At 44.7% G+C, this 21,225-nt stretch overlaps 1 protein-coding gene across 1 annotated transcript in view; it reads left to right on the top strand.

Moving 5' to 3' along the window:
* Nucleotides 1-21,225, top strand: part of LOC138487896 (NXPE family member 1-like) — a 397,077-nt gene that overhangs the window by 216,569 nt on the left and 159,283 nt on the right. Inside the window, exon 4 of the mRNA XM_069614521.1 lies at nucleotides 17,346-17,407. Coding sequence (XP_069470622.1) covers nucleotides 17,346-17,407 — 62 coding nt within the window. The remainder of the gene's footprint in view (nucleotides 1-17,345; nucleotides 17,408-21,225) is intronic.

The raw sequence follows: 21,225 nt of genomic DNA, 5'->3' as shown, positions 1-21,225 counted from the left end.
AGGGAAGTGGCCATCTTGACATGTGGCCCAGTTTGTTCAACTCTCACAGGTCTGCGAATAGTCTCCATTGGTCACTTGGTTTAAGTATCTGCAGTACCGGGTTATTGAAGGTACTGTGGATCAGACAAATTATCCACGGGATGCTAAATTCTTAATAATCTCCATGAGTGACTCCATGGACGCGAGAAGTAACAGGTATTGTTTGACAAATATTGGAGCCATCTCGCAATCCGTGGGAAATCCAGGAAGACCGGTTTCAGCCTTTGTCTTTGCTCTTTGGTCTCGCAGCCATCAGCAAGATTGATCAGTTCTTCGACCATCTGCACGAACCCTGGTAAGACCTTAGGCTTGGCAATTTCAGTTGAATTCTGCAGGGTGGAGAAATCTTTTTATGGGTTAACCTAGACAAGATGTTCCAGGGATTCGAGCTAGCAATCCTTGACTCCAAGTTTATATGTTTGTCTATATGTTTATATATTTATATAGTGTTGAAGGTTTTGCTGCCAAACACTGGAAAGCCCACAGGCATCAGGGCGCCAGAACAAAAACACAAGAATGACAAAAGAAAGAAAAATGGGACAAAAGAAATCAGTAAAAGTTGCAAGTTTTCAGCGCTTGATGAAACATAGTTTGTGAGTACTACCTCATCCCTCCTCATGTCACAGGACACCTCTTCCACCACATAAGGGTAGGAAGAGTACATCAAGAAATTCCCCCCCCCCCCCTTGTCTGGAAAAAATCTTTTTTTGTGAAATATTGTTGCTGTTGAAGCAATCATTTGGGATTGGTTCATTGATTTCATTACCTAAATCAATAAAATAATGTTGGGCATCAATCTCCATTCCAATAAAGGTGTCTGTGTCCAAAATGATACTTTGAGCATCTTTGTTATCCACCAATATTTAAATGTTGTCATATTCTAGGTCCACTAAAGGTGTCAGGTTTAAAGACAAACCTTGGTGTTGGAGATGAGGAATTCAAATTTATATAGGTGTCCTGATGTTTGAGGTTCTGTCCTCACTTAATTTTGAGGGGAATTGTGAATTGTCGCACCTGCCCTGGGATGGTAACCTCTTCTCGCACTTGAGCTTCAGCCACATCAGGCAGCAATTAAGCCGACCCGAATGCTTTTTCAGTGTTAAAGCCCATGGGGTTAGTGTCATGATCACTGCTTCCAAGGAGTCAGGAACAGCCCAACATCCTTGGAAGCAGGCCCCTAACCGTCATCTTAGGCACCAGCCGGTCCCCACTGGGACCTTTTGGACCTTGTCCTGGCACCGGTGGCACCAGGCTCATCAAAGTCATCGGTCCTGGCACTGGAAGCGCCGGGCTCATATTGTGTATGAAGATGCTTGGGTGGACTTACCTGCAGCAGACCATGCTGCTTACTTACCAGCCACTTAGAAGTCCTCTGTGAACAGGAACTACTTTCTTACCTGGGTGGGGCAAGCTCCACTCCCTGGATACAGCACTGGAACTCTTCTGGAACTGGAACTCTTTTCTTACCTAGGCGGGGCCGTGGAGGAAGACGCCTCATCACTCCAAGGCTATTTAAACCACACCCGATAGATGAAACGTGCTTCGCGTTATTCTGCATCTGCAGCAGAACGCTCACCGAGTCTGTTCCAGCCTTTCTTCTTTCGATCCTGAACCTGCAAGAATTATACTTACCATTCCTGTATCCAGTCAACAACAGCACCTGCAAAGACAAGAAACAGGTTAGCAAGGCAACCTTTACACGCAGTGCTTACTCACCTGATCCATCGGCTGCGGCCATTTCTTCACGCTGCACCTCCGCCTGTGAAGTCAAAAGCATTGTTATTACTTACCGGCACTCCGCGAATTCAGGATTTCTTCACGCTGCACCTCCGCCTGTGAAGACGAAAGCATTGTTATTACTTACCGGCACTCCGCGAATTCCGGATTTCTTCACGCTGCATCGCCGCCTGTGAAAACAAACGAAGAGACATTAGACAGGTATTTACTTACGCCCATCGCGCTCGTCACAATAGAACGCCTGCAAGTACTCCGGCGTCTCTTCAGCACGAACTAAGCAGCAAGGGAAAAAGACAGTTTGAGCGCTTGCATTTACTTACTCATTTCTAGGCGCTTCACTCCATCTTCCATCTCCAGAGTCCTGCAAGACAAAAAGGGAAAAGCATTATACAGAGTCCTGTTCAATATTAACGTGCTACGCACCTAAAGACTATAAAGACTAAAAAGGTGTCCAGAAACTCACCGCTCGTACAGTTAACGACGGTAACGATCCTCTGAGTTCAAGAGGCCTATGTTTCACCAGTGAAGGAACTGGCAACGGCACCCTGCACCAGACGCAGATGGAGAGTCCAGCATTCACCTATCTAAGGTGAGCACGTTGACCTGGGGGCTCTACGGAGAAGCTAGGAAGAGAGGGAGAGAGAGAGGGACATTCAACAACCCAGACCCTTAACCCCCATATTCTTTCATCTGCAGAAACCTCACCCTTCGAGTTCGACACACAGTGAGAAGAGGTTCGACCTCAGAAGCCAATCGAGTCCTGCACATCACTTTTCGAGTCGCAGACACCTTCCTGCCAAGACCAGCGCCTCCGTGGGAATCAGGTGAGCGTTACAGAACGCGAAGCCCACCGCAAAACTCCTACCCAGGCGCAATGGAAACCTCAGACACTGATCAATTAGCCCAGTTGCTCGGGGAATTAAGAGCAGAAGTACATGCAGCTCGTCAGGAAACAAACTCTCTAAGAAGAGAGCTGATAATTTCCAAGGAGCGAACCGAGGACCTCGCTAGGCAATTGCTACAAACGCAGGCAGGACAGACACCTTTGCCCGCTCTAGGAGGAAGTTATCCTTCTGCATCATCTTTAAATCCAGTGCAAATCAATCTACCCGGTAATGTGCCATTGGCTCCGCCCGAGCGCTTTTCTGGTGACCCAAAGAAATTTGCAGTGTTCATCAACCAGTGCCGCCTACACTTCTTATGTCGACCAGCTGCATTCCCAACAGATCAGACCAAGGTGGCTTTCGTGCTTTCTTATCTCAGTGGCAGCGCAGCAGATTGGTCGATCCCTTTAGTCACCCAGGATGATCCGGTTTTACATGATTTCCAGGCCTTCCAGTCCAGCATGGAGAAACTGTTTGCAAGACATGCACAAGGGCAGGCCTTGGACAATGAACTTCTTTCATTACGACAGGGTAATCAAGACCTCTTGACTTATATAGCCTCATTCAGCAGACTTATAGTGGAAACTCAATGGCCCGAGGATAAGAGAATAACGCTTTTCTACCGAGGCTTGCGTGGAGAGCTCAAGGATGTGTTAGCTCAAGTTGTGAATCCTCCACAAGAATGCTCAGACTATATTGACTTAGTTGTCCAATTGGACCACAGATTACAGAACAGGAAGGCTGATCGTTCCAAATTTGATACCCGAGTGTTTTCTAAACCACAGACCTCTACTAGGGGAGCTGACACTGTGGAACCCATGCAAATAGGGGGCATGAAAGGACCTTTAACCCAAAAGGAGCGGGAAAGAAGAAGACAGCTGCAATTATGCCTCTATTGCGGAAACTCAGGGCACTTTCTTCGAGACTGTCCAGTGAAACCAGCTAAGAAGGCTGTAGGAGCCGCAGATACCTGTACCACAAATTCTGAGCAGGGAAACGACCTAGCCCGACAAGTGTAGAGATCCTCTTGCCGAGCGTTAAGATCTGTCCCGTGACCTCGCATTTCGTGGTGCCCATGGTCCTCATTAGTCCTGATCGTCCGGATCGTTTGCATGCAATTGAAGCTTACATCGACAGCGGAGCAATCGGTAATTATGTGGACCGTGAAATGGTATCAAGGATGAACCTACCCCTTGTCCCTAAGGCAGTAAAAGACGTCATTACTACAGTGGATGGCACGGAGATAGCCTCCGGACCAGTAACGCACGCCACCCAAGAAGTGACGCTAGTGAGCCAAGATGGACACCGGGAGAAAATCGTGTTCGATGTGATCAAGGCCCCTCAGTTCCAGATCATTCTGGGAATCCCTTGGTTAGAGAAGCACAATCCTCAGATCGATTGGCGAGCAAAGGCGGTTCAGTTTCCAGAATGTTTTACCACTTGTTATCCTCGGCCTGATGTTTCACTGGCGGCAATCTCTTCTGAGGTTCCCAAATCAACTCCCAAATACCAGGAATTCCAAGATGTCTTTCGGAAGGATCAAGCTAACACCCTGCCTCCTCATAGGTCTTACGACTGTCAAATAGATCTGATACCCGGAACAACTCCTCCTTGCAGTAGGATTTATGCCCTCACCGAGCCAGAGAATCTTCACCTCAGACAATATCTGGACCAATACCTAGCCAACGGGTTTATCCGTCCTTCAAAATCTCCAGCTTCCTCGGCTTTATTCTTCGTTCCGAAAAAGGAAGGAGACCTTAGGACTTGTATAGATTACCGTGCCCTGAATCAAATCACCGTTAAAAACAGATACCCGTTACCTTTGATCCCTGAACTCCTGGACCAAGTCAAAGACGCATGTATATATACAAAGTTGGATCTCAGAGGAGCCTACCACATGGTACGAATAAAAGAGGGCGATGAATGGAAGACGGCCTTCCGCACCAAGTATGGGCTGTTTGAATATCAAGTTATGCCCTTTGGACTTTGCAACGCGCCTGCCGCCTTCCAGTATTTTATGAATGATGTCCTTAGAGAACTCATAGATGTGTGTGTTGTTGTCTACATTGATGACATCCTCGTCTATTCATCATCTAAAGAAGAACATCGGAAACATGTTAGAGAGGTCCTCAAGAGACTACGTCAACATAACCTTTTGGCTAAACTCGAAAAATGCATTTTTAATGTAACTGAAGTTGAGTTCCTGGGATTCATATTGTCACCCAACGGAGTCCATATGGATTCAAAGAAAGTCGATGCAATTATCAAGTGGCCTTCACCAACCTCTATAAAGGGAGTCCAAAGCATGTTAGGCTTCGCTAATTTTTTACCGCAGATTCATTCCTGAATTCTCTCGAATAGTCCAGCCCATCACTGCTCTGTTAAAGAAAAACAAACGTTTTGAGTGGTCTACTGAGGCGGAACAAGCCTTTCAGGACTTAAAAACTAAATTCATTTCTGCACCTGTTCTAAAATATCCTCATCCAGAACTCCCCTACATCGTAGAAACAGATGCTTCAAGTCTTGCTGTGGGGGCAGTTTTATCACAAAGAGATCCGGTCACACATCAATTACATCCTGTAGCCTTTTGGTCCCGCAAATTCTCGGCTCCCGAGATCAACTATTCAATTACAGACAAGGAACTCTTAGCTATCAGATCGGCCTTTAAAGCCTGGCGGCATTATCTTTTGGGAGCTAGACACACAGTCACCGTAATGACTGATCACCGCAACTTACAGTATCTGAAGACGGCCAAAGCTCAGTCTTCCAGGCAGCTTCGCTGGGCTCTGTTTTTGGCGGAATTTGATTTTATAATTACTTATCGACCTGGCAGTAAAAATGGAAAAGCAGATGCCCTTTCCCGGATGGGAATAGATGAAAATTTGACCAACCCAGAACCAATACCCATAATCCCTGAACAAAGGATTTTGGGTTTGGTCAGCGCTCAATCCTTTGAAGACATCAAGACCACAGTCAAATCACTTCTAACTCCGGCCGACTTACAGGACTGGCAATTAAGGGGAAAAGAATTTTCAGTGGATCAAGACCTACCTTTTTTCCGAGGACGATTGTACTTGCCCAGTGAGAAGATACAAAGACAGGTAATCTCCTGTTATCACGATTCACTAATGGAGGGTCACCCTGGCATAACCAAAACCATGGAAAAGGTCAAAAGACATTTCTGGTGGCCATCATGGAAAAAGGATATTAGAGACTTTGTAATCTCTTGCGGTGTATGCGCCCAAAATAAAAGTCTGAAGGAGAAACCAGCCGGCCTCTTACACCCACTAGACATCCCTCCCTGTCCATGGCATACCCTGTCCATGGATTTCATCACGGACTTGCCTCCATGCTCAGGGTATAATACCATTTTAGTAGTCGTGGATCTATTCTCCAAGATGGCTCACTTCATTCCCCTGAAGGGCCTACCTTCAGCTTCAGTATTGGCCCGAGAATTCTTAGAAAACATCGTTCGGTTACACGGCTTTCCCTCGGTTTTGGTTTCCGATAGGGGAAGTCAATTCATCTCCCACTTTTGGCGAAGTTGCTGTCGTTTAGCCCAAATAGATGTGAGACTTTCTACCAGTCACCATCCCCAGACTGACGGACAAACCCAGAGGACAAATCAAACTCTAGAGCAATATCTACGTTGCATGCTCCAACAAACTGAAAACCCTTGGAAGGACATTCTTTGACATTAACCTTGATCCTACCCAAGAATTCGAGGCACCTGCTGTGGATCACTTGCACTCAGAGATCACTCATGCTTTTAAGGAAGCCACTGACCATCTGCAAAGAGCTAAAGCTCAATTCAAGAAAGGAGCAGATCAGCACCGTAAAGAGGTCCCTCACTACGCAGTGGGAGATCAGGTCTGGTTATCCACTAAGCACCTACCTCTAAAAGGACCCCGCACTTTTATCCCGAGATACCTTGGACCCTATCTTATCTCTGCCATAATTAATCCAGTGGCTGTTAAATTGGAATTGCCTTCGCATATGAAAATACATCCAGTATTCCATGTCTCCTTAATAAAACCAGTACAACCAGGAACCCGATTGACCGAACTCCCAGAACCTGTTTTAGTAGATGGAGAAATTGAGTTCGAAGTTAAGAACATCCTAGACTCCAAAATCTCCAAATCTAAATTATATTACCTGGTTGATTGGAAAGGATACGGCCCCCAGGAAAGGTCTTGGGAACCCTCAGAATATGTCCATGCACCTCGTCTGGTCAAGAAATTCCATTTGAATCACCCCGACAAGCCAAAACCCCCGGAGAAGACACGCTTGGGAGGGGCCTTGAGGGGGGGTGCTGTCATGATCACTGCTTCCAAGGAGTCAGGAACAGCCCAACATCCTTGGAAGCAGGCCCCTAACCGTCATCTTAGGCACCAGCCGGTCCCCAATGGGACCTTTTGGACCTTGTCCTGGCGCCGGTGGCACCAGGCTCATCAAAGTCATCGGTCCCGGCACTGGAAGCGCCGGGCTCATATTATGTATGAAGATGCTTGGGTGGACTTACCTGCAGCAGACCATGCTGCTTACTTACCAGCCACTTAGAAGTCCTCTGTGAACAGGAACTACTTTCTTACCTGGGTGGGGCAAGCTCCACTCCCTGGATACAGCACTGGAACTCTTCTGGAACTGGAACTCTTTTCTTACCTAGGCGGGGCCGTGGAGGAAGACGCCTCATCACTCCAAGGCTATTTAAACCACACCCGATAGATGAAACGTGCTTCGCGTTATTCTGCATCTGCAGCAGAACGCTCACCGAGTCTGTTCCAGCCTTTCTTCTTTCCATCCTGAACCTGCAAGAATTATACTTACCATTCCTGTATCCAGTCAACAACAGCACCTGCAAAGACAAGAAACAGGTTAGCAAGGCAACCTTTACACGCAGTGCTTACTCACCTGATCCATCGGCTGCGGCCATTTCTTCACGCTGCACCTCCGCCTGTGAAGACAAAAGCATTGTTATTACTTACCGGCACTCCGCGAATTCCGGATTTCTTCATGCTGCACCTCCGCCTGTGAAGACGAAAGCATTGTTATTACTTACCGGCACTCCGCGAATTCCGGATTTCTTCAGGCTGCATCGCCACCTGTGAAAACAAACGAAGAGACATTAGACAGGTATTTACTTACGCCCATCGCGCTTGTCACAATAGAACGCCTGCAAGTACTCCGGCGTCTCTTCAGCACGAACTAAGCAGCAAGGGAAAAAGACAGTTTGAGCGCTTGCATTTACTTACTCATTTCCAGGCGCTTCACTCCATCTTCCATCTTCCATCTCCAGAGTCCTGCAAAACAAAAAGGGAAAAGCATTATACAGAGTCCTGTTCAATATTAACGTGCCACGCACCTAAAGACTATAAAGACTAAAAAGGTGTCCGGAAACTCACCGCTCGTGCAGTTAACAACGGTAACGATCCTCTGAGTTCAAGAGGCCTATGTTTCACCAGTGAACGAACTGGCAACGGCACCCTGCACCAGACGCAGATGGAGAGTCCAGCATTCACCTATCTAAGGTGAGCACGTTGACCTGTGGGCTCTACGGAGAAGCTAGGAAGAGAGGGAGAGAGAGAGGGAGGGACATTCAACAACCCAGACCCTTAACCCCCATATTCTTTCACCTGCAGAAACCTCACCCTTCGAGTTCGACACACAGTGAGAAGAGGTTCGACCCCAGAAGCCAATCGAGTCCTGCACATCACTTTTCGAGTCGCAGACACCTTCCTGCCAAGACCAGCGCCTCCGTGGGAATCAGGTGAGCGTTACACTTAGCCCCAGTCGTGACCAGGGTTTATTATTAATTAGGTTCAAATTGATTGCAAATTGGTTATTGATGTCGCCACTGAAATAAAAGTAGGAAGGAAAATCTCTCACAAACCAACAATTATGCTCTATGCTTTTGTTGCCAATGTACATTTCTAGCACACACCTGCTAGGCAGGACATGTTTGGAATTTTGGGTTTCCAGACCTTCTTCCCATTTATCAATCAATTTAAATGTGAGAATGGTCTGATCTTTTGGGAGTTTCCTGAATAATAATTTGCTAATGGAAATTCTTCCATTATTCAGGCATACTGTGGTGAGCACATGCTCCTCCCCCTCATTTATCGGAATGGGGGAACAACAGCTGTTCACCCTTTTTCCGAATATTCATCAGACTGAGCTGGTTCTTCATTGTCTTGTTTCACGGTCCTCAATATTTCTTCTGATTTTGGACTGGTGTAAAATTTCAGAGTTCCCTTCCACTGTGGAATGCCACTTAAAACTGGGAGGAATGTTGATTTTCAAGAAGGGTTACCATCACCAGTTTGTTCTCGTACAGAGATAAGTGATGTCTGGGTTCTGGTTATTCTTGAAATGAAATTCTACTTTCTCTGAGCGGTGGTCAATTAAATGGCAGCTACCATTCATGCTGACATAATTAGTGCTCATTTTTAGTTTTATCGGCCAATTAGTCTGGGTCCAGCAGACCTTGTTTAGATAGTCAATCACAGGTGATAGCCTCCTGTGAGATCGTTCCCCTGTAACCAAGGTGTTCCCTCTGGAGTCACAACTCTCAGTGGGTGTTTTCATGTGATGTCACCCAATTTTTATTTCCAGATCTGCAGCCCCTTCGACGGAAATGTCATTACTGTTGAAATTTTGAAGTTGTCCAGGAAGTGGTGTGAGGGGAATATAGTGCCCCCCTCCTGTGTTTAGTGGGTCAGAGGCGTTTTTGGACAGGAAGGTAGCTTGGGATCAAGTATCCACCAGAGCTCATAATTCACACTGAGCTTGCACCTTGACCGGCGCATAACATCTTCCTTCCTTCTCCTCCAGGGTGCAGAGAAAGTGAGTTATATGCCAGCGTAATAGTCATTTTCTTCATATTGAACTCTGACACTGACCTTGGGCAATTTTCTGTGTCGGAGATCAGGAATCTGTAAGAAACATTGTGCAACTAACAATGGGCGGATTTGGGAAATCCACTTTCTCTTCCTGATTATTTACTCTCCCCTTTACCTGGAGACCGTTCTAAGAACCCGTTTGGGTGAAGGACATCTCCTCAGTTTCAATTATGTCTGGCTTGCATTTTTGGGTTGGAAGAGTTTCTTGATCTGGGTAGGTCTCCTTACTTACCCTGTCTAACACAGGGTCTTTTGGGACCCATTTTTCTTTGGGAGGCATCCCGCCATTCCTTCAAGAGAAGGTTTGCTTACCTGAATCCTCAAAAGGGCTCTTCTCTTTCAAAGGGCATGATCTTTAACTCCACCACAAAGCAGGTTCTTCTTTGGCCTCTCCTACTTACCCTTTGCTCTTTGGGTTCTAACTTCCCAGGGGGAAATGGGTCCCTTACAGAGTGACTGGTTTCTAGGGGTTCTGTCTGGGTGAGAAAGGAAGCTTCCTCTAGGGCTTGCCATCTCCCCTCCACACATGCCCCCTTCTTTAGCCTGTGGCTTCTCAGATGTTTCTTCTTGTCATCTCCCCACCGCCCCCTGAGGTATCCGTCTCCCAGCCGCAGGGCTCAGGTGGCACTCAGGCTGCAGAGTTCGATTTCCCCCCTGCAGCGGCGGGGCCTTCTCAGGATGTCAGGTGACTCATGCCAGGCCTTCCCAGGGTGTCGGGGGAGTTGTGCACCTGTGCTACACTGCAGCTGCACAGTCAGGGGGGCAGGCTTCACCCACACACCTCTGTTAGATGTCTCCCAGGGAGAGGGTTGGTTCCCTGCAGTCAGGTTGGGTCGGTAGTGCCCGAGCCAACTCACTATGTTGGGGTGGCTGCACCGGGGCTCTCACCTGAGATTCCTGATGCTGCTGGCAAGTCCTCACCTTATCAGGGGCACCCTGGATACCACCAAAGGAGATCCGCCTGGATCAGTCTCCTGCCCCGTCCATCACGTTTCTTTTAGGTGTCAATGCAGGGAGGAGACACGCTGTGTGGCGGGTTTCCCAGGTGCAGGGTAGTCGACCCAGGCTAGTGGGTGCTTGGGTATGCTGTGCAATGGGTTTGCAGCTAGTCGCTGCCACGGTCCGTCACTGCCACGTGTATTCGCCAGCATGTATCTTCGTGTAGTATGGCGGGCTCCTCAGATGCAGGACAGTCAGTCTGGGCCAGTGGGTGCCTCAGCGTGCCGCACCAGGAGTTTAGAGCTGAAAGCTGCCACGTTCTGTCAGTGCCCCATATAATCATACGTATATGCCGTAGATTCTAGGGAGAAGACGGAGGCTCAGGTCACAGGATATTTAGGAATGATCTCAAGCCATTGCCAGAGCATTTCAGGCAGTGGCCATTTTCTAGCCAAGCAACAGCGCCCCCACACAAAGGACAGTGTTTGAAGCGCATGTGATGAGAGGTGCAAACAAGTGGAAACTAAAGGAGTGAATGTACTTGGAAAAAGTAAAACCAGATACTGTATACAGAGTGGTCCGGCACCACGTGGGTGCTCATTTCGAAGGTCTCTGTTAGGTATCCAACTGAATGGCAACTGCATTGTAAGAAAGGAACTTTGTATCGAAGTGGTCATGTGATGGGTCAAGCTAAACCCTGTTCTCATTTGAAAGTCTTTGATAAGTATAAAGTGAACTGCAATTGGTCCAAGCCCACTGAGGGGGATCCAGGGTGAACCATGAGTCACCTTAGAAGGAATGAAGGGATCTGAACCCCGCTGAGAGGGGTCTGGGGTGAACCATGAGCCACCCAAGAAGGAATCCATTTGGAATCTTAAAATAAAGGGATCTGAGCCCGGCTGAGGGAGATCCATGGAGAGGCATCCCAAATCATATAATTATGAGAAGAAAAGAACTTTCTATTTTGTTTTGTACATCAGGCCCTCTGAATCAAGAGACTTTGATAGAAAAGAGACTTGAGCACAGAAGGCCCTTATGCTGGAATTGGAACTGTATCCTTGTGTCAAGAAAGCCAGAGTGTGTGCTTGGCTTGAGTAAACCGCCTTGCCCCGTGCTGAAAACATGGGAAAGGGAGGCCAGCGGCCCGAACATCCTGACTTATCATTTTGTGAAAACATCTTCTTTCTTTTTCATGAACATTAACCTACACTATTTGTAAAGTAGCAGTAAGGATTGGTAATATGTTTTTTAGTATAGACCCTTTTCTTTTGACAAGTATCCACTAGGACTGCATTATTATTATTTTATGGTCGTAGTTTGCTCCCATCTGTAGAGTTAGGTTTAGATAGGTTCTTTTCACCCACCTTGTGAAAGTTCGATAAACTCCCTTGAACTGTGGTCACTTGTGTCTGTCTTACTTTGATACCATGCCTTCCTTACATCCCCAACACTGAATACTTGCCATTCTTATGGTATGGGTCAGGAATCTCTTTATGGCCTTGATCTGTTTGATTGGGTCTTTAACAAAGCTCTTGGTTTTACTGTCTTCCTCTTCCTCTGCACCTGAGTCCGAGAGGACTCAGAGCTTCTATCTGGACTCCATTCCATGTACTCTAGGTGCTCCCTATCTCTGTAAGATTGGGAATATCTCCCAGATTCATAGAATCTGGACTCCACTCGCCTGGTCCACTGTGAACTCTCAGGGTCACTTTACCAGTAGTCAATTTTAGGCCCAGGATAAAACAGTTTCTTCGTCCCTCCTTCAGGGCAGTCTGGGGGAATACCCACTCTCCTTTGACTGTATGGAATTTTTTAGTATGTCTTTCCTAGGCTCGAGCTTAGGTGTTTCTCCTCCAGCGAAGTGGGCTGTGTGGTATCTTTGTAGTCTCATTTTCAGCCATCTAACTCCCTGATTTTAGCATCATGGGAGATTTCATGGTCTGAAGCACTCACAATATTCCTTTGAGTCTCCCAGGACACACTGGTCCGGTCCCCTTCCCTTCTGGGTGGTGGAGATGGGTACTCATCAGTATCAGACAAGGACTGGCTTTCTGGATCAGTTTAGCTAAGACCGGTTAAGTGCAAGTACCGCATGTTCCCCTGTTCTTTATCGGTGGCATGCCTGAGGTCAATTACCATTTTTGCATGGAAAATGGTGGATGTCTAACCTGAGGTTTATTCTCGAATGGGCGTCTCTCCTTAATCAGAAGGCCCTACTCCATACCCTGATTGTTCAGTGTGCCAAAAGACCTGTTTATATTTTTCAATTTCCCTTATACAATCCTCACACCTATTTCTCCCTGTCCTTATTTCATGTTTTTATTCAGAGAGTTGGCTTTTTAATTCTGACACCAAGGCCTGACTAGTCTCGATCACACTGCTCTGAACCACTAATCAACCCTTAATTTGCTGTAATTCCCCTTGAAATGCTTCATTTTCTTTCTGGGAGTCCTGTATTATGCATGCATATTCTTGTTGCTTGTCTTTCAAGAAACGCATTTCTTTTTCCTGCTCATCCCAACAATGTGCTGCCTGTGACAGGTCAGCTTCTACTTTCTTCATGGGCTCCACTAGTTTCATGTTCTCTTGCCTCATTCTGGTCATTTCCTGAGAATCTGACTGACCCCTTTCTGCATTCATTTTCCCTTTTAATGCATCTTTGCCTTTACTCATTTGTACATTCTGATTCTTCAGAATATTTATGCCCTGAGGCATTTTGTCAAACTCCTGTTGTGAGTCCATCTCTTTAATGATGAACTGACTGACTGTTTTCCCTTTCCAATGCCTTGAGTTGTTGTTTGAGGGCCACAATGTAATCTAGCAACTCTATATTATAACCGGTCCAGTCATTCAATTTGCATTGAAGGTGGCCCACAGTTTCTGCACTCTTTGTGTGTGTCTTTCAGTGCATATAACTCTATTTCTCGCTCTGCGCTGGCCTATATGTGGGTTTTCACCTCATTTTGTAATTGTTCAATGAGGTTTTGTTGTTTTACTTCAAAAATCTGACACTGTTGTGCTTTAATTCTAACTGTCTGATTCCTTTCTGGGCCTGTTTATATTTCTCAGTCTGACTCAGCACACAAAGCTCTCTATTTTGCACTCACTCTTCCGCTAACTGCAAGTTGAAATACAAATAAGCTGTGATCTGGGCTATTTCACTCATTTCTTCATGAGCATTTGGGTTCATGTAAAATACCTCTAATGCTTTATGTAATATCCCACCTTCCAGCCAAATGTCAGTGCTCACTGATGTAACCTCCTGGACCATTCTGGTTTGACAGCTCCCAGCTTCGTCCTCACTCCATTCTCCTCGAATGAAAAGCTTAGCAAGGAGAAGTTTCTTTGCATCACCCGCCTCTACAGTAGTCATTTTTTAATATGGCTTTTTGCAATTTTGTAATACGTTCTTTGAGCAGGGGCAAAATCACCCTCTTCCTGCTTGATTGCCACACACAATGCCAAATCAAAAATTGATTCTAATCAATCTTCTTTTTGCCTTGGCACTCTACATAATCTAATTTTTCAACAGCTATGCACCTCCCTGGAACTCGGGGGTCAAGTTCTTGTGGTACTTTAACAGCGCAAACCCAACTTTCTGTTCACCTCACTGCGATTACACCAGAATGAATAATCTGTCACAATGCACTTGTCATGAGTCTAAAGACAGTAAGCAAAATCCCGGACGAGCCCCCACTTTTGTAACAATATATTGGGCTACCACGTTGAACATAGGGAGTCCACCCACCCACAATTAAACAAGACCACAACACACCTTTGTTTGGATTCAACATGCCATATCTGTGACTCGTATAGATCCAAGTGGACCCCTCCTCCTGTGCCAAGAATGATCCATGAACCAACCATGGGTATAGGCAGAACATATATGTATTTATATTTAAGTTCAATGAATCTTTAAAGATAAAACACACCACCTTCTCTGAGGCACACAACCAAACTTCAACAATTATCAGGGAAATAATACTTGATAAAGTTTAGAGTGAAAACAAAGCACAGTTTTAACATGACATTGTTTAATTCCCTGCACACTTTAAAATGGTTAGTTTTTTAAACACAGATTTGGACAAATGCATGTGGCAGATAGCACCCAGTTTCTTTTTCACCCCGAAAATAATCTCAAATTGTTCTACTAGCAGGGTCACTTACTCTCAGGAGAGAGTGTATATTGCTCAATTGAAATTAAATTTGACTAATTTCTCTTTGCCAAGCACTTCTCGCCCCCAGCACCAAAGACCCAGGCATTAGCGATATGCTGCACCCTTCTGTTTAAAGGCTAGGCCTAGGGAATGGGGATAGTTGAGGAATTGTGTTAGGGGCCAAGGGCATTCCTTTCTTTAAATACATTGGTTAAGGAGTGTTGACAATTGGGAAATTTGTTTTGTGGCTAGGACACCCCAATTACTTTGTGACTATAATATTATTCCTGCTAGACGAGAGAGTGGACTTTTCGAACTCTTCTAAGCTCCCCCTGCGTAAATCTTTTTGGGAGTTAATTAAATTAATATACAGTCAAATATGGTAAGGGTCTACACAATATGCCCCCACCCACTATGAAGGTAATATATTAAGGCATGCAGACCCCCCACACACTTGGTTTCAAATGGATCAATTCTACTTACATGGGACCTCTGTTTTGAGGTGCTCATGGAAGGCAGCCAGGTTCCTCTCTGGACAGCATAGGGTCTGGTCACATCAGTCAGGGATCGTCACCAGCTTTCATCCCTCATCTGGCTTCTCCTTAAGGATCAGGGCCTAGTCAGCTGTTGGGTTCCCCCAATTTCTCTCTCCCAGGCAGGTTTTAAGGCCTCTCAATGTTAAGGACTCTCCTTCCAAGATGTCGTGCAACTGTCTCAGGATACCCCCAGGTGGATTAAGGGCAAGTCCTGGAAGATGTATGGCAGCTCTCCTTCAGGGTTGGTTTTTTAGGCAGCTTTTCTCCTTATCCTCCCTGTCTACAAATATGTTTTATGTATCAGCCACACCTCCAATTATTACAATTTGAAGGTGCCAGTTATTGATGCTAACTTTCCAATTGGAGGATCATTCTCTCTTCCTCCTTCCAATAACCAACGCCTGCCTCCAGAAACGCTAGGGGAGTTCTGTGATTGGAGAGAAGTGAAGAGGTACACACCTTATATCATTTGCATTTTCTTAACATGACCCAACATTGCAAATTTTAGTAACTTACTGATAAATACCATAATATATAAATATGAATATTCCCCTCCTCAAGATGAATCAGTAGGGGTCACTTTCATTTCAGCACGCAATAACACGGGTGCATTATTGTTTTTAGCACTTATTAAACAAACAAAGTTGGGCATATGAACATTCCTAATCAGATATTTGATTTTATAAGTCATTAGCTCCCCAACTTTCAGATTCAGTACATTTACAGGGCACCTAGAAATGCCGTTTTCAATGTAACACAAAACTGTCAACCCCATCAAAATGAATGTCACATTAATACTATTGCCAAAAAAATTAGCTTTCAAATGAGATCGTCCGCAACCCCATAAGTCTCTCGGTCTCAACATTATTAAATAAAATAACATTTGCAATGAAAGTCAGTGACCACATAATTTACATAGACAAAAGGTAGTTTCAGTTTTCCATTTCCCTGAGCTCAGGCCTGTGGATTAGGCTGTTGGTTCAGGCCTGCAATACAATTATCAATCAATTTTGTCTAGCCTACATGCTGAGCTAAGATATACAGCAAAGATTGTATTTTCTCTCTATCTTCTCGGCTTTGGCTTGAAAGTTTCAAAGCAAATGTTTATCAGCTGGGAACGCCTGAGTAAAGCTTGGAGTGTGGGAATTTTGTTTTGAATCTCTGTGTTTGAAGTCAGTCCCACTGTCCATTAGACATGTCATTTTGGCTAACCCACAGTCTTTCTTTTCGCTTGGCACACAGCGATTTTTATTAATGTGGCAAACTTAAATTGAAGGTTTGCTGTTCAGTTGGTCACATACAAATGTATTTTTATTTACATGATGTCCATTGTTGTTCTGAACAGTGGGTCTTAATCACCAGAAATGAAAGATTCTAACACAGCTTAGTATTTCGCAAGTGAGGCCCACTTTATGCTCTGAATTGTCATAGGGCACACTCTTCTATCAATGGTAGATCCAGAATGGTTTATTTAATTGGGGTTTCTGTTTCTCTAGGAATCCTCCCCCCACACCCTCTTCAATTCCTTCTCAAACCATCTCAGTTGCAAAAATAATGTTCCTACAGATTTCAGCAATGTGTAATCACAGGAGCATGCCTGTGCCACCTTAGTCATTCTTCCACTATCAGTTACCTTAGCTAACGCGAGCCTCCTAAACCTTTGTGCATAGTACTGGGTCTGTAATACAATAACATTTCCAGGGAGCAACCACACAATACAGTTACTCCTCAAGCTGCCACTGTGACAGGAAGCTATAGTCCAGAATATCAAAATGCTGCGACCAGTTGTGTGTTTGACAAAACTCTCCTTCACCTGTTGGAATCCCCTTTCAATTTCTTGCCAGGACTCATCTGGAGCTTTCAATTGGCCAGCTGGCTGACTAATAATATTCCAAAGGTGGTTCATCAGTATGAATTTCCCAGTCATACCTTCAAGAAACCCCAATGGCTCTCCTTAAATTGCAGCATGGGGTTTAACAAGATTCACAACCGCAGGTGAACTTGTTTTGGTGGTACCTAATCTATTGTTTGGAAGATATATCTTTCTTCCCACAGAGAAATTATTTGTTTGTAATTGTTTTCGTTTTTGATTATTAGTGATTGTTTCTTTACATTGAGCATGCATTTACATTTTTTTAACTTCTTTGTTTGAAGGTCCAGCATTGGTGCAGAAATAAAAAAAACATTTGAAATGATTCACGTCTCTCAGTGTAACAGTAAGTTTTTTTTGGGTTTGTGTGGGTGTGGCTTAATGTAATATTTATTTAAATCTGAATAACAATGCCTAATCAAAAAACAAAATCTTCCTCTTTTAGCCAAACATTTCTGGGACTTGCTCCTTAAATCTGGAAAGTCCAGGAATATGGACACACCATCAAAATGTCTGTTTAATACACAGCTGGTCTCTGGCAATGCCCATGTGGAAAAGGAAGTTCTTCCCATCCAGCCCAATAACAAGTCTGGGAAGAAAGCCCATTATAGGAGTTCTAGGGTCCACCTATTTAGTTCGAAATACACTCCATGTTTTCAGAAGAACCACATAAACTACATTTGGAAACAGTGACCCGCAATGGGAGTAATTTCCGTAGGCCAAGATTGTCCAGAAAAGCTTCTTCTGGATTATGCATGCACAAAAGTGAAACACTCATTTGTTTGTGGCAGAGGCATAGTGTGATTATATTTACGTGTTTGATAGTGTGTGGGATGTTGGAAGCATAATGTGGACACAGTTGAATTTAGTGTTTTAAAAGTGTATTACCTTTCAATGGTATGCATATACAGTATTGTGTAATAGACTGGTTTTAGTGGAAGAGATGGCAGGCAACAGTTAATTTGGGATTATGGAGCCAAGAATAAAATAGCTATGTTTGCAAGTGGGTGAGGCAGCGGCAGAGTTAGATTTTGGTGCCAGGAGTTGAGACGCTTCTGAGGGGCAGTAACATTTTAAATGAATCAAGGTTATTATCAGCCTGGGACTATCTTTAGTGGAGGGCCATTAATATTTACCCTAATTAGCCCATATAACCAAGCATTGGCAGGGAAGCTGTACACTGTGGGCGCTCTTCCCTGAGAAATGTTTTCAAATAATTGGTTGAAATGATGTATCTTACAGCACAATCTATGAGAAAATGGATAAAAAGACATACAATTCATACTCAGTTTTTTTGGACAGTACATGAGAAAATCCATGAGATGCTCGGTCACCAAGAGTATACAAGAGGTTTTAAAATATTTTCATGATGCCTATGTCTACAATATATATTCCAGCATTAACACGGAAAAGCACTTTAATGATGCACCCCCACAATGTATGCCAGCATGGCCACTGTAAATCAATGTACTTCATGATGCTCTGCCCAATATATCCAGCAGCATTTCCACTGTAAATGGCTTTGAGGAGGCTGTGCCCACAATATATGCCAGTATTCTCAGTCTAAATCACTTTGATATTTCCATAATATATTTCAGCATTGGTGATGGAAATCACTTTCATGATGCAGCACCCCAAATATAGGCCAGCATTTACACTGCAAGTGATTTGATATAGTGCCCACAATATATGCTAGCAGTTGCACTGGGAATCACATTCATGATCCCGCACCCAGAGTAAATGTCATCATTCTCACTGTAAACCACTTTTTTGATGCATAAACAAAATGTCATCCCTATATATCACTTTCATGATCATGTGCCCATGTCCTATGTCATCAGTCCCACTGCAATTCACATTGATGTTGCCACATGCACAATATATGCTAGTATCCCCACTGTAAATCAGTTTCATGTCATGCCCACAATGTAACCAAGCATTGACGCAGTAAATCCCCATCATGATGCTGTGTACACTATGTATGCTAGCATCCCTTTATAAATCACTTTGCTGTCATTGCACCCATAAAATAAACCAGCATTCCCATTCTAAATGGCTTTCATGATTTTGCAAACACAGTAAATCTGGCATTGGCAGTGTAAATTAAGTTGATGATTATGATTCGGCCCATCTCGTCCAAAAATGATGTGTGCATTATTCTCACTCACTTGCAAAGACACACACGCTCTCATCTATTCAGTCACCCATACACTTACATACAAACACACACACATTCCCATGCTCCCTGGCATGCACACGTATTTTAAACTCTTGCATGCACACAAACAAATGAAGACATTTAAAGTGTGAATGCAATAACTTACCTTTACACTCACTGCAATCTTCTCTCTAGTCCAGCTAGGCAGTGCAGAAGAAAGCATTGCACAGTGGCAGTTGACAGAAGGAAATGGTGGCAGGGCCAGGGGTAGACCGGAGATTGTCATGCAAGCTGTGGCTTGGACTGCATCGAGAGGAGCTTGAATGTCACCCCTATGCTCATACTTTTCCTGTGCACTTTTGTTTTTAGAAATTCAATGGGCACCACCAAGCAACATGTATACATAAGAGAAAACTCCATCACTGTTGGGAATTGGAGAACACTGAGGCATTTACACAAGGTATAAACCCAACAGGCTTGATTAAAACAAAAACAAAAAACTTTTAGGTATTTGAATATTGTGTAAACTATTGCTTTACTCACGCTAATATGTAGCTCTGCTATGTGTTTGAAAACTTAATACATCTCCATATATTGAATTAATCAAAAAATGAATTTATTGGAATCAATTGCGCATTAGAAAAATATATAACAACTCAATATAAAAAGGTTTTGAAACTGTCCCTAAGGGCAACACTCTAATACATGCAAACAAATACATTGTCATTTAGTACTCAAAACAAATTGGTAGCTAATATACACATCCCAGGTCTACGTCCATGATAGCACCTTGGGCATACATATTCTCATGTTGTCACAATAGGGATCAAGTAGTTATGAAGGTAGATAGATACATCAACAGTTCAACCAGAATCCAACTCTAGTTTAAGAAAATACAACAGTATTATTTTAAACACTATTTATAACAACACAGTTAATTACAACGCAATTCAAAATCATTCAATGTATACACTTAAAAACTATTCTAAAACAATAGTCTAGTGACTCCCTATTATTGGAACTCAATATGACTGTGAATAAATAAAGTGACAAGGCAATGCTCTTGTTCTCTTAGGAGATCACACTATATATCTCAATGTATTCAAAATCTAATACAGTTAATTGTACAAGATATGGCTCAACATGTTTCTGTTCTCTAGTCAGTTGTTGAACATTCTTCAGAAGAAATATTGTTGGTCATGTTGACTATGATGAAGAATAGGCAAAGGCTTCCCTTCTTAAAAGCTATTAGTACCCTGGCGAGAGACAATCAGAATGAAACAAGCATTCTGATTGGCTCTCGCCAGGTCCATACCCGGCCGGGAATCCCTCCATCGGGATTCCACAGCCTTTTTCCCCGGTGAGGGGCGTGGCAACCGCTCAGCCTATGGGGAGGCTCGAAGCGGGGCCTCCCCGCGGCTGAGAGGCTGCCTTCGCCCCCCGCCGGGGACTCGGGTAAGTATTCTCCCTTCCCTCTCCTCCCTCCCACCCGCCCCCCAACTTACCTTCTTGTTTCTGCGTCCGCGGCGGGGGACGAGGGAAGTCTCCAGTCGTGTGGAGACTCGGAGCAGGGCCATCCCCGCTCCGCGCCTCCACACGGCTGGGGGCTTTCATCGTCCCCCGCTGGGGACGCAGGTACATTTTTTTTATTTTTTATTTTTTCCCCTCCCACTCCCACCCTCCCAACCCCACTTACCTTTTTCTTGATCCTTTTTTGCATCCCCGGCGGGGGACGAGGGAAGTCTCCAGCCGTGTGGAGACTCGGAGCGGGGCCATCCCCGCTCCGCGCCTCCACACGGCTTGGTCTTTCCTCGTCCCCCGTCGGGCACGCAGGTACGTTTTTTTATTTTTATTTATTTTTTCTCTCCCAACCCCACTTACCTTTTTCTTGAACCTTTTTTGGGAGCGGACGCGCTGGGAACACATGTGTTCCCAGCGCGTCCGCACCCGATGACCGCCATGGAAAGGGAAAACGGACTCCGTTTTCCCTTTCCATGGCGGCGGCC

The sequence above is a fragment of the Ambystoma mexicanum genome, chromosome 9, assembly GCF_040938575.1.
Source record: "Ambystoma mexicanum isolate Mex_15411 chromosome 9, UKY_AmexF1_1, whole genome shotgun sequence".
In the NCBI taxonomy this organism is placed as follows: Eukaryota; Metazoa; Chordata; class Amphibia; order Caudata; family Ambystomatidae; genus Ambystoma; species Ambystoma mexicanum.
Note: the sequence above shows the minus strand (reverse complement) of the source record. Positions and strands in the feature narration are given on the sequence as shown.